We start from the raw sequence: 14,952 nt of genomic DNA, 5'->3' as shown, positions 1-14,952 counted from the left end.
TTCTCAATCCTATGGTTATGTCTATGGTTAGGATTTAGGGGGCTTTAGTGATTTTTAGTTTGCCGACTTGACCTAGCTCTTCTTAGTTTTCTCTGTCTTCTGATGAAGTTTGTCCTGTGGTGCCAGGTTTTAAGTGGCTTGGTAGCTTTTTCCATTGGTTAGCTTTAGCATTACTTAATATTTAATAAATAAAATGTGGATGTAGACAAAGGCATAATGCTTAAATGACCTACAACTAAATCCATTATACTTAGCTCATTCCATTTTTTTCCCACATTCCTTCCTATACTGTCTCTGAGTTGGGACGTTTTAGGGCCTGATGATAGTACAGGGCATCTTAAGAGTTGGTGGTATTTATGTATGCCTGCAGTATGAAGCAGGCACTACTAACTACGTGGCAACAACATGCTTATCTGAGGCTTAGGGGGATCGACCTCTTCAAGTAACAACCTGTACTAAAAAGAATAGACTCAGAGTATTTATGGTGAGGGTTTGTTCTAGTATGGCCTTTCTGTACGGCCTCAGTGCATTTCAGGATTTTGGATGCCATCTTTTGATGGTAAAGTCCTGTTCAGAACATTGGGGAGATTAATTCACTCACCAAGGAACATCCGTTCAAGGCATCAGCACAGCTAGCAAAGATATATACCCTGTCCTATCTCCTCGATGATGCTAATCCTGTATGGATGAGCCTGTGTGCCCAAATGGATGGGCCTCTGTGAAGGGAGCTGGCCCAGGTGGTGAATTCTCCAGTACTGGATTCAGAAAGGTGTACCATATGTGAAAAAAAGGTTAACCACAATAAAAGAAATGTGCACATACAAAATTAATAATGAATCTTCTTCCCTAGCCCACACAGCATCCTGCAGATGTCAAGCAAGAGAGACTGAGCCCCTACTTACTAGTCCAACAGAGCTGTAACCACAGGTGGAATGCCACTCTCTCTGATCACAAATGGCCTGGCATTCCCACTTCAAGTTTTCCTGTATGCAGGAACACTGGACTCAATTTTACTGAGCGAAACAAAAGGGAATGATGGACTGAGCGTTTGAGCAAATCAAACACTCACCCCCAGTCAACTGAACTGGGTTTAATCCATCATCATTCTTTAGCTCACTCAGCCACCCCAGTTCAGACATGGTCATATGCAAATCAGTCTGACCCTGTGCCTCATGGGAACAGTCCAGCCTGAACTGCCAAGCCATGTCTTCCCTGGACCGGAAACAAGTATCCTGGGACCCGTTTCGGATTCATAATCCTCATCAGCCAGGCTATCTTGAATCCAGTGGCCAAGTGAGCAAGGGACTCACTTCTGAGCATACCCTGCCAACCTAGGGTGAACAAAGCGAAACAAAAGGGAATGATGGACGGTGCGTTTGAGCAAATCAAACACACCCCCAGTCAACTGATCTGGGTTTAATCCATCACCATTCTTTAGCTCACTCAGCTACCCCAGTTCAGACATGGCCATATGCAAATCAGTCTGACCCTGTGCCTCATGGGAACAGTCCAGCCCGAACTGCCAAGCCATGTCTTCACTGGACCCGAAACAAGCATCCTGGGACCGGTTTCGGATTCATAATCCTCATCAGCCAGGCTATCTTGAATCCAGAGGCCAAGTGAGCAAGGGACTCACGTCTGAGCATACCCTGCCAACTTAGGGCGAACAAAGCGAAAGAAAAGGGAATGATGGACGGAGCGTTTGAGCAAATCAAACACTCACCCCCAGTCAACTGATCTGGGTGTAATCCCTCACCATTCTTTAGCTCACTCAGCCACCCCAGTTCAGACATGGCCATATGCAAATCAGTCTGACCCTGTGTCTCATGGGAACAGTCCAGCCCGAACCGCCAAGCCATGTCTACCCTGGACCTGAAACAAGCACCCTGGGACCGGTTTCGGATTCATAATCCTCATCAGCCAGGCTATCTTGAATCCAGTGGCCAAGTGAGCAAGGGACTCACGTCTGATCATACCCTGCCAACTTAGGTCCAACAGAGCAAAACAAAAGGGAATGATGGACGGAGCGTTTGAGCAAATCAAACACTCACCCCTAGTCAACTGATCTGGTTTTAATCCATCACCATTCTTTAGCTCACTCAGCCACCCCAGTTCAGACATGGCCATATGCAAATCAGTCTGACCCTGTGCCTCATGGGAACAGTCCATCCCGAACTGCCAAGCCATGTCTTCCCTGGACCGGAAACAAGCATCCTGGGACCGGTTTCCGATTCATAATCCTCATCAGCCAGGCTATCTTGAATCCAGTGGCCAAGTGAGCAAGGGACTCACGTCTGAGCATACCCGGCCAACTTAGGGCGAACAAAGCAAAACAAAAGGGAATAATGGACGGAGCGTTTGAGCAAATCAAACACTCACCCCCAGTCAACTGATCTGGGTTTAATCCATCACCATTCTTTAGCTCACTGAGCCACCCCAGTTCAGACATGGCCATATGCAAATCAGTCTGACCCTGTGCCTCATGGGAATAGTCCAGCCCGAACTGCCAAGCCATGTCTTCTCTGGACCGGAAACAAGCATTCTGGGACCGGTTTCGGATTCATAATCCTCATCAGCCAGGCTATCTTGAATCCAGTGGCCAAGTGAGCAAGGGACTCACGTCTGAGCATACCCTGCCAACTTAGGGCCAACAAAGCGAAACAAAGGGGAATGATGGACGGAGCCTTTGGAATGAACCATTGTATGAAAATGAATACAATTACTAATATACCATCGTGAAGATGAAGAAATAAATTTGGACTTTACAATCTTCAACTCAGCGTCACTGATATTTTTCGAGAATTAATTGAGGAATTATTCCCGCAAAGTGTGCCCCCAGAGATGCTATCAATTTCCAATTGAACGCACTCTAGATACGAACATTAAATGGGGAACCATCACCAAAGGGGGTGCGCAGACAACCTCTGCTTTCGTTCCAAGGGCCCAATATTTTAGCCCATTTACCTGGGCATCCCCTACTCTCCTACTCCACTCTTTCGGCCTGTATGCACCAGTCCATGTCGGCGGCCCAGTCCCTGTGCTGGGGCACGGCTCCCCCTTCCATGTTCTGGCTATATTGCATTTTGCTATTATACAGCCCAGCGAGACCCATGTTTGTTCAGTGCAGTGGACTCTTAAGAGTACTTAAAAGTTGAGAGTTCACAAATTGTCATTCTTCAAATTTTTTATGGATGGTCCGTGCCACATGACAGTGCGTAGAAATGATTCCTCTAAATACATTCCAAATACAGGCTGGCGCCTGGATAGTTTCAAAAGGTGAGACATTTGTGGTTAGACTGTCTACCTAAAAGAAGGTAGCTTGTTCTCCTCTGCTTCTCTACATTCTGTTCTCACTCCACTCCTATCCTTCCTATTCCTCTTTTGCTGTGATGTGTTTGCTTCCTCCTGTGTGTCTTCTTCACAACCGTACTGCCTTCTCATTGTCTTTCATGCTGTGTCTTTCTTCCGCTGTTGTTCATTTTCCATTCTCCTGAAGTATCTTTGCTTTCCTTCGCTTTGCAGTTTGCTCCTCCTCTGTGCTGTTTCATATCTTCTGCTCTATCCTGTGACATATTTGTTCTTCTCTCCTGTGTGGTCTCTTTCCCTCTCCACTGTGCAGTGATGTTGTCTCATGGTCTCTTTCAGCTTTGATTACTGCCTCATACCTATTATCCTATTGCCACCTTTCCGCTTTACTGTTTCCCCCCCTTTGCTTTTCTGCTTTCCCTAGCTTCTTGCTTATGCTTTCTTCCTCTTCTGCATTTTTCTCTTATCTCTTATTCTACCTTTTCCCTCTTGTCGTGTTTTATGTTTTACCTCCTCTTCTATGGTGTCTTTTCCTTCACCATGGAGTGGTGTGGCTCACTGGTTAGAGGCGGCAGACCCGAGAGCAGAGGACGGCCCGGGACCAGGGTTCAATTCCCGACGCGGCAGGGTCGTGGACCAGGGTCAGCGGACTCGATAATTCTCATCTCGGTGCCTACTCTAACCAGGAATCACACTCTGCAACTCTGGGCATTAGCTTGCCTCATCTCCACAACGGCCCCCCACATACGCCAGGGATGCCTGGTTTCACCTTGGAGATACCCAGTAGGGACCATCTCACAGGGAAAGCCAGGACGGGTTCCCCAGCGGTCTACTGCGCAGAGATACTCCTTCGGGAGTCGATTCTAGCGCATTACAAACCCACAATTAATTAATAATAACCATGTCCTCCATCTTTAATTTTTGCCCATGGTGTTTCTTCCGTCTTGTGTTTCTTTCGTCTCTGCATCTTTTCTATTCTTTCATGGTGTCTGCTCCCCCTTCTTATTTTCTGGTTCCAACCTGCTCACATCCGTTATATTTTTTCTTTCTTTCTATCATATTTTGATTTCTGTCTGCAGGTCACGTGCTTGTAACATGTTCTTGGAGGGCTTCAAGCGAGCCTGGATTGAGAACGAGGAGCACGCCTTCGAAGACAAGATGATTGATGATTTGGCGGTAAGTAGCACATGTGGCTCCGAGAGGCAGCGTGTAGCAAGCATGCCAAATTTAAAAACACGTTTTTGTTTTGGAAACTATTCAGAACCCTTGCACTTTCTCATAAATCTGTGAGATTATTTTTTAGGTCTGGTTAAAGGCTGTTTGAAATGTTTTGCTATAACTTACACAAACTGTATCAACAGGGGCAGTGGCATGCCGAAAAGCAAGCATTGGCATAGCCAATAGGTCTTGCCTTTGGGATCTTATAAGGGTTTAGCCATGCAACAGTTGATGGTGTTGCACCAAGGATATTGTGCTGGATAACTATATACTTATAAGGTCTCAGAGGCAAGACCTATTAGCTATGCCAATGCTTGTTTAGAGTGGTTTTGAAACTGTAGCTGTTAAAGTTTTGGTCTACTGTTCACTACTGGTTGTTCTATAGGAAAATGTAAATGCTGGTCCTCGTATTTTTAAAAGTTGAAATTGAAAGGAAGAAAACATAATGTTGTTTTGACCACCTTCCAAAATAAATTCTGAATGTTATACAGTGTGTGGCGTTATGAAGTTGTCACTTGGTTTTCAAAGACTTATAGTAAGACATTTGTAACCTTTATATCCTTATACCTGATGCATCATTTTGTTTTCTCGTCATGCAGACTACTTTAAAATAGCACTGTCTCTTGCTCCCTCCGTAGTAATTATTTAATTGATTGCTTTCTATCCCGATAACAATCTTCACATCTGTGTGTTGTTGGGAATCTAGTGCAGGAAGTGTCATTTCTCTGCTAGAAGTAGATATCCCCTCTGGCTGTGTTGGTGGGGCTGGCAGGGGTATTGTTTGTGGATGATTGTAATGCACACACCTCCCAAACTTATTTTTTTAATCTCAAGAATGCTCCATGTGTAGCATGAGCATTTTGTGCGCGCAGTATATCGGCTATGCTGTTATCTCAACAATGTGCACATTTAGAAACAATAATAAACCTCACATCCACCCACTCTTTCGGCCACAAGACCACACCTGCACAGTGCATATTCCCCTGATCATTGGTCATACTGGACTGGAGCCTGCCTGGTAAATTACATTTACTACGCTGTAAATCACTAGTTGTACACCCATCTGCAAATAGGCGCTCTGTTATTTTTCCCGAGGTGCCTTGTTGGGACGGTTACTAAACCATCACATTGTCATCAGTTTGTCACATAATGTATGCATTCTGCAGAGGTTGCAAATATGTTTTGTGACCATTCTTGAGCAACAAAACCTGAGTGTTTTCGTGTAGTCTGTGCTTTATACAATTGGGTTGGCAGAGAAGCCTCATACGGTACCACCCACCACCATACCATTGTGTGGAGGCCATTTCCTGTAATATAGCCGGTGTCCTTATGAAATGGCAAAGTGACTGAAGCTGGCATATTCATAAAGAAACGTTACAAATTATCCTCAATGTTTTATAGTTCCGTGGATTTTAAACTCTGTTCCTGCGCGAAAACGTATAATTAATCGTTTTGAGCACAGTGAACATCATGAATACCATTGAGACTAAGGGTAATAACAAACAATTAAAGCCTGTGTATTTTTTCGTAAGTGATTTTTCTAGTACATCTGATCAAATACGCATTAAGACATTGCCTTAGGACATTTTATTTTTATACAAATCTGTTCTTTTATTAGAAGCATACCTGAGAACCTTGGAGTCTGGGTACTGGTTGTCTCCGGTCGAAATGAGTATATCAGATGTGCTTGTTCTGCCCACCCGAGGCACACATGTACTAAGGGTTCCAGCCGCTGAAGGATGTGGCCATGCATTAACAACTGCTACTTCACCCACCCCCACCCGTGCTTACTGAGGCGACCTCTGGCCTTTGGTATCCTGTAACACTCTGCCTGTCTTTGTGCTGAGACTTATTCATGATGTATATGTTCTCTGGCTGGCCCCCATGCCCCACCACATACGCTGCTCTTGCAAAGAGAAGAGATAAATTATTTTCAGCTGCAGTCCAAGCCAAAAGGGGATGGGGAGGTGGTCGAAAAGAATACTGTTAATGTATGAGAGGGGCGTGCTTTAACAGACCCCCAATAACGTGCTGCGTGCCGAGCGCAGCCTTAAACGGCTGCGTGGAATATGAAAGGACACTACTTTTCGCCTTTCAAGTTTCTTTTAAATGCAAAGCAATATAGGAGAATTACCAGACCAGTAAGTTAATCAGTGGCAACTGCAACAAGGCCGGGAGTGGTGCGCCACGCGCTGCATGGAATTTAAAGAATGCAGCTGGCACACTGCTGGCCGCTGCTAGCTCCCGAGACCCCTAGGCCATGAGAGTGAAAGTTTTGAGGAAAGGCGGGTCATGCACCCGTCTTTGGCCATTTGGGTGCTTTTGTTATTGAAAGCCACACGTAAAGAGCAATGGGATGTGTGGGAGGAGGTAGACCCACACAGAGAAGTCTCTTGAAAGTCTGAAGTGATTCCAAGAGGCCCTCTCCTAGTTCAGCGCATGTGCGCTGCGCTAGGAGAGACCTAATGATAGGGGCTTCCCTGCAGAAAGTATTGAGGGGCTGGCAAGACCCCAAATATCACAAATAATTAATAGTCCTCAACATGAAAGGGGCCTACTGAATTGTTGGACCCTCATGTACTGCAAGAGCAGCAGGTGCCTGTAACGCGTAAAGAGAGGGGCAAAATGGCAGCCACCTTCAGTATTTGCTGGTTCTAAACGTCATTATCAGTTCATTCATCGTCCATTCATCCATTGTTTAATTCTAATTGTCAGTCATGGCATCAGGAAGCTTTCCTCTTTACCAAAATCATTTGTATGAGCTAGAGGCGGGCATTACAAAGGAGGCCCGAGAAACCTCTAGGCCTTTCACACAGTGGTCCCTTCATTGTGCTTCTGTGCTACAGAACATATGGTATTTGCATCTATGATGCCCCCATAAATCTGTGCTTCACCTGGCTAGTACTTGCACTGTAATGCAGAAACAAGCACACAGTGGCTGCAGAGTCTGTTTCTGGAGGAGTGGCGCCACCCTATCATGACCTTGTTCTGCACCCCCGCACAGGGCCAGAACCGGTTTTAATGAAATAACACTAGCCACAGGGCATACACTAACACAGGGCAATTTAGTTTATAATAGTTGCATGTCTTCCACAATTGCACTCTGGAATAATGATATAAACCCAGGCCTTAGTAAGGGAGGCAACCAAGAACAATGAAGTGTGTGAAGTGATAAAACCATACCTGCTTGTTTCCTTTTAGAACAGATGTCAGCATATGGATGTATATAAGTTGACCAATTGCAAATTGTTTCTACTGGATTCAGTTATCGCATATATGGTTGAAAGAAAAAAACTCAGAAACTAAGCACTTTCAAGACACAACTGGCATATTTATCATAGCTCTTCATTCTTTCTTCAAAATCAAATATGCTACTACATGGATCTAGTGGAAAACTTTTATAATCTTCACCAAGGTTTGTAGGAAATGGCCACAGTGATACATCTTCTTGCTTAAACCAGCTTGAAAGATGAGTAATGGAAGTGATTCAAGATCAGGAACAGTAATTAGTTAAACCCATCTTTTGCACTACATCTTTTTCTTTGATGTTTATGATAATGACATTCTTTCTTAAATAAACTTAGGGCCTCCATTACAATGAGGTTCCGACACCGGGGAGTTACCTTGTGCGACTCTCCAGTGGGGCGGGGGCCTGCTCCATATTTACCAGCCAGCACTAAACCACTTTGCCTTCGTGGCTGTTAGATTTGGGGGTCTCTAGTTGGCAGAGGTAGGTCCCTTTGACCAAATAGGGATCCTTGCGTCTAGTCAAGGTAAGGGGGTACAATCTTAAAATAACCACTGCTCACCCCCTTGGTAGCTTGGCACGAGCAGACAGGCTTATCTCAGAGGCAGTGTGTAAAGCATATCTGAACACATACAGTAACCTAGTGACAACACAACAGATGGACACCACACAAGTTGTAGTATAAAAATAAGTATTTAGACAAGAAAATGCCCACTTTCTAAGTGGTATTTTCAAACACAGAATGTTAAAATCAACTTCACTAAAATATGCATTTTATCATTCTGAGTCCATGCATACTAAACTCGAATTTCCACCTAGTTCCCTCAGTCAGTTAGGATTGTAAGATGTAATAATCAATCTGCCCATTCTGGCCTATGGGGAACAGATAGCCTTGCAATAGTGAAAAACGAAAATGGCTATAATTCACTTGTAGGACATGCCACACACATCAGGTCTTGTCCTACCTTTTACCTACAATACCCTGCCCTTGGGCCTACCATAGGGGTGACTACTAAGCAGAAAAGGGAAGGTTTAGTGACTGGCAAGTGAGCGCACTTGCCCAGTCAACATGACAGTACCAGACTGCAGACAGGCTCTGCAATGGCAGATCTGAGACACACTTTTATAGGCTGCTTCTGTGGGTGGCACAACCAGTGCTGCAAGCCCACCAGCAGCATTTGGTTTACAAGCCCTGGGCACACTCAGTGCACTGTGCTAGTGTCTGACAAGTAAACCAAACCAGTCATTCATGGTCCATACATCAATTTACAATAGGGAGAGCATATGCACTTTAGCACTGATCAGCAGTGGTAAAGTGCCCAGAGTCATAAAACAGCCAACAACAGGTCAGAACAAATACAAAAAGTTCAGGGATGACCCTGCAAAAAGGGCCAAGTCCAACAGTGGCGTAGCTAAAGATTTTGCCGCCTGGGGCCATCCCAGAGTTTGCCGCCCAGGGACGACCGGTGGAGGTAAGAGCGGGGCAGGTGTGGTGGTGGAGGGAGAGAACTGGCAACAGACAACGAGTGTGGGGAGGCGGCGACAGACTAACTTGAGTTGTAGTGGGTGGGTGCGACTACTAGCCACTATAAACTGTGGCTGTGCAACTAACTTGGTTATAGCTCCACCAGCGGCGCGCCAGACGGACAACAATGACCTCCCCAGCACCGGACAAGCTTAAGATAAATTACAACTGCCACCCTAGCTGTGATTTGAATGAGTGTCTCCCACATTTACCTTTCCAATGCAGCCCTGCTTACTGCTAATGTTGCCAGCGTCAGTGATTAAATCTGCAAGCCACTCAGATGATTATAATGGCATTATGAACGTCTTCCAGACCGCTTAATCTATTTTCTGCAGTGTTGGCTAGAGTCTGATAAATGAAAGGTGTTTATTTGTTATGCTTTTTTAGCAGTAAACTTAGAGTTTCCTGTTGTTCAAATAGGTGTAATTTCTGATATTTATATGTTTCCCTCATCTTCATTGCTTGATTTGCTCGCGAGAATGTGTCGCTCATAGTCGTTGAAACGTCACTCATAATTACCCTGAAATTATTAAAATGTCACACATAGCAATCTGAATTCTTGGCAGCTATGTTTTGGCCACATAAAGGGTTCACATGACAACTGTCTTGCCTCTTAATTTTCTAATGACACTGTCTCCAGGGTGGGACTGGAATGGTTCAAGTTCATGTTTATGTGCAGAGCTATAATGAGATGTATTAATGTCTAAGTTTCCACATATTAAAGAAATGCCCTTTTTTGAAGTTACTTGGTCATATTTTATGGACTGTTTGTTGTTTCATGTACATCTTAAACATTTTTGGGTCTCAGCTCATGCACAGGCTATAAGAGCCAAGCCAGATCTGTGGCTCGGCTCTGGCTTAGCTCGCCCTGTTAATTTGTTGGCTCGCCCACCTCTAGTATAAACCATGGATATTTTAAGGTTAAGCATTATTCCTAAGTAGCCAGCAGAATATAAGAGATGTATACTTTCAAATCTGATAGATACTTCAAGCCACAGATTCCTTACCTTTGAATCATCCCAAGGAGTCAGACTAGATTCCAGAATTTGTTTGTGAGCAGGACCCCTGTGCACCAGTAGGTGTCATCGTTTTGCTCCGCATGGTGTCGTCAGGAATTGTCTGCACCGGAAGTGACGTGTGCAGTGCCAATATATGCTTCACCCCAGTGTACTGACATCAGCTCTTTTCTTTCTAATCCCGTCTGTGCTGATCCGGAGAAGAGCTACCCCAGTCACATTTTGACTGACTTTTTTCAACCTTTTGTCGAATAGTTTTTGAGGCATTGTCTCCTGGTGCAGCCGGTTGTGAGCCCTAAGGCACCTAACACTGGCAAATGTCAGTAGTGGACCCACACCTCGTCTGACTCTGGTGTCTCGAGCATGACCATGACACCAAGGCCTAGTTCAATTGTCTTGCATTGCACCCCAAGGCTTTGAGGGAGCGATCCCTCAAGCTCCTTGCCATTCGTTGTGCGATGTCACGCCGTTCTCGATCCTGGTCAAGAGGAAGGTCTCAGAATTGGCTGTGGAGCTATCAATCATGGGTAAGTCCCACAAAAAAAAGAAGAACAAGAAGTCGAAGAGGTCTTCGACCTCGCCCTGTCTGTTGAAGTCATCCGACGAGATGAGGGAAGGTGGCAGTCAAGGCCTGGCTCCATGGTTGAACCTGCACCTGGGCTTTCTCCACACCTCCCCAATTTTTCTGGAGCCGGATGGACCCCCACCCAACTTTGTGACTTTTATGAGGTCATGCACCTCATATTTGGGTGGTGGGTCCCCCTGGCATGCCTTTGGGGCCCTACTAATTTCTACCGACAGGTTCCGTCCCAGGCAGCAGTCGGGCCCCTTGGATCGATAGATGGATCCAGACCGATGCAGTTGAGACATCTCGACCTTCCCCGGTGACGTTTTCACTTCAGATAGCGCCCACAGGCGACGCGGACCCCATTCTTATCCCTGACTCTGACATGGAGCCAGATGGGTGTCGTTCAACGCCAACTCTGGTGCCGACTGGTATCATTCCATTCAGGCCGGAGTCTTAACCCTATAACTCTGGGCTAGGACTTGGGGAAGATTGGGAGGGGCCACTGGACCCTTATGAATACCAGCCCCTAGACTTCAATAAGGAAAACTTGTGTGAGGATTTGGCGGATGCCAGTGGACTGGACACCTCCCCAGGTGCTGGCTTGGTCTCTCCCCCTACCGTGTCTATAGAGGAGGGAGCCTTTTTTGCAGTGGTGGTGGTGAGGAGGGTGGCTGAGGTCCCTGACCTTCAGTTTCCCTCCGTGGCTGTCAAGACAAACTTCTTGATCAAGGCGCTTCAGCCAGGAGTCACCCCTACAGAACCGCTTCTCTCTTTTAATGAGGCCCTCACGTACGTCTTATTCAGAGCCTGGTCAAAGCCCTGCACAGGGGCTCCTGTGAATAGGACAATTTACTCTGCCATTGCCCCTCACCAGGGGACCCCACCTTCCTCACTAAACACCCCACCTTGGAGAGCTTGATGGTCCAAGCTTTCACTTCAAACTAAATCCTGGTGCATTCCCTACCATACCAACGGACATGGAATCCAAGAGGCTGGATACCTCAGGCAAGAGGATGTTTTCTTCCACGAGCATGGCTCAGTAGTCAGTGAGCACTGCATGCCTTTGGGGCTGATACTCACACTAGCATTGTGACCAGGTTGAGAAGGTGCAGATTTCCCAGCTGCTGCATGGCCAAAGACATGGTACCCACATCCCCCATGGGACAGGTAGCCACAGGTCAGGCCAGTCCACCAATTCCCGCCAGCCGCGGCCTCCAAGCCTCCTAAGTTTGCCCTCTGACTATCATGGGCACGCACTGGTTGACTGGATATGCCATCACCTGCACCACTGGAGGTCGATAACATCAGACCGCTGGGTTCTCCAGATCATCCAAATGGGCTACTCCATCTCTTTTGTGACTACCCCACCACCCATGCCTCCCACTTGCCAGAGGCTGATGGAGGAACATATCTCCATCCTCCGCCAGGAAGTGGCAGCTCTCTTGGCCTCAAGAGCCAAAGAGAGAGTGCCAGCATCAGAAGTAGGCTGTGGTTGCTATTCCTGCTTCTTTATGGTGCCCACATCCTGGCGAGTAGGCTTCTCCCTCATATGACCCATTTGATCAATTCGGGCCAGGCCAGTTTCAGACCACAACATAGCACTACATGCAATCTAAGGCGGCTTGCACATGTTTGGCACGCCCCTTGCCTAGCGGAGGAGGACTATGCTTTAGCCCTACTGGATAAAGAGCAGGCAGTCGACTCAGTGGCCTGGCCTTATGCATGGGCGACATTACAAAGATTGGGGGTGGGACAGACCTTTCTTAAATGGATTTAATTGTTATACACTAATTCCCGTGACAGGGTCAGAGTAGGGGGCAGAATATGGGAGATGTTCCAGCTGGAACAGGGTCCCAGAAAGGGTTGCCCCCTGTCGTCCCTCTTTTTTGCTATGGCATTGGAGCCACTGCTAGTGGCACTTGGACATCGGCTTAGTACTTGGGGGATACCGGTGGATGACACCAACCATCTATGCCGATGATACGCTGGTGTATATCCGGCAATAAGCATGTTCAGTACCTATCCTCTTGGAGGTTCTAAGTGACTTTAGTGTTGTGTCGGGTCTCCGAACTAATCATGAGAAGTCTAAACTATTCCTGCTCAGGAGACTGGCAGCACAACCAATTGCCCCGGCTTCCCAGGTGGGGCTGCCCTGGACATCATCGGCTCCAAGATATTTTGAGATTAGGTTGGCACATACGCCCTAAAGATTCCTGGCAATTAATATAGGGAGCGTCATGGAGGAAATTCGGGGTTCCATACGCTTTGGAGGGAATCGCCCTTATACCTGATGGGCAAGGTTGCGATCACTAAGATGATCATTCTGCCAGGATGCCTTTATGCATTACAAATCTCTTTATAGAGCTATTTCAAAATACGGGATAGCTTAATCACAGACCTACTATGTGGCCCCAGACGTAAATGCATCTGCCTATCAATGCTACGGAGACCTGGGCAGCAAGGTGGGTTAGAGGTCTCATGTATCGAATTCTATTATATTGCAGCACAACTGCAACATGCCATTCACTGGATAGACAATCGGGATAACTGGGAAAAAAGAAGTTGGCAGGGACGCATGAGGGAAATACCTTGCCGGAATTACTGTTACGGGGCAAAGGTGTCCCTAGAGAATGCCCTTGCATTATCTGTCATGTAGCCAAGATATAGGAGTCCACAGTAGGGAAAGTGGTACGACATGCACTATCCGCACCAGATATGCCTTTATGGGTGATACCTCCGATTGCCAAGATTGCTGACTCTATGTCAATACGGAAGAGGAAGGATGGGAGATGTTTGCTGTTGGGGGATTAAGGACAATTTGTGACGAAGGAGTGTGCGGAGGCTTCCTTTGATCTGGGCAGAGGACAATGTTTGCAATACGCAAAAATCTCTCGAGGGGCTAGGGAACTTTGTCCGTCCTTTCCCGAGGAGCCTACCACTACAAACATTGTGTAAGTAATGCTGTATATGGCTCAGGGTCGACATCTGATTACTCACATATATCGCGTGATACGCGATGATCTGCCAAGGAAAATACTCCCCTTTCAGGCCAGATGAGATGAGGTTTTGGGAGTCCATATGTCAGCACAGGAATGGGGCAGGGTACACGAAGGGGTTAAATTGGTGAATTTTAACAACCGATTTAAACTAGTCCAATACAATTTTGTACATCAGGCTTACCTCTCTCCCTAAGTGCTATGCAAAATATACTCAGACTTGTCCAGTAACTGTCCCTATTGTGGGGAAGCAGATGCTGACTTTATGCACATGGTAGGGACGTGCCTGCTTGTAGTTCCATTCTGTTCAGAAGTTCTACAGAATCTACAAGCAGCAACGAGGTGGGAGATAACTGGGGAGATACATACAGCATTATTAGGACTACTGCCCATGCCCAAGAACAGGAAATTGAGCAGGAAATTTGTACTATTAGGATTAATATTAGCAAAAAGGCATACTGCGATTGCATGGCTGGATCCAACGCCCTCGAAGTGTGAAATGTGGTTAAACGACATATGTGAATGGGCAACGGCAGAGAAATTTAGGATGAAGCAGGTCCGCAAAGACGACAAGTTAGACAATGACATCAGGGCCTGGACAGCAATGATGAGGGAATTAACGACCCCTTCTGGTTAAGTACATGGGCACGAGAATGCGTATAATCAGGGTAAAACACAAGACCACTGATTACTTCCTGTGTGATCAGATCAGACATAATGTAGACACATAGACGTGGAGTAGACACTCATTGGGGGGAGTTAAGGGTTAATGTTGGCACGAGTTAAAATTACAAGAAAAGGGCGTGGCTAAGCAGACCATCATGGTGGCCGCAAGCTAGAGCAGCTCTGCCAGCCCAGTACAAAATTCGTCTAAACCCAAGATAGTAAGCTGCCCCATACCCGCAAATCGGCCTGAAGATGCAGAGGTGTGGGCTGTGTGTCCAGTAAAAGCTCGATGGCAGCGGCTGGTAGTCCGGAAAGCTGTCCGACAAAGTGATTGTGGATCGCAGGCAAGCCAGGAGTCGTACGCACGTCGGGCAGAAGCTAACTACAGCCCGCGGCAGACGTGGCTGCTA

General features: G+C 46.4%; 1 protein-coding gene across 11 annotated transcripts in view; it reads left to right on the top strand.

Moving 5' to 3' along the window:
• The window catches only part of RYR1 (ryanodine receptor 1), a 1,215,008-nt gene that overhangs the window by 801,431 nt on the left and 398,625 nt on the right, over positions 1–14,952 (top strand). For all 11 annotated transcript variants that reach the window (XM_086938669.1, XM_086938668.1, XM_086938662.1 and 8 more), the window contains one exon: positions 4,386–4,482. In XM_086938669.1, the coding sequence (XP_086794795.1) occupies positions 4,386–4,482 (97 nt within the window). The remainder of the gene's footprint in view (positions 1–4,385; positions 4,483–14,952) is intronic.

The sequence above is a fragment of the Lissotriton vulgaris genome, chromosome 9 (genome assembly GCF_964263255.1).
Source record: "Lissotriton vulgaris chromosome 9, aLisVul1.2, whole genome shotgun sequence".
In the NCBI taxonomy this organism is placed as follows: Eukaryota; Metazoa; Chordata; class Amphibia; order Caudata; family Salamandridae; genus Lissotriton; species Lissotriton vulgaris.
This window is presented reverse-complemented; position numbering and strand designations above follow the sequence as displayed.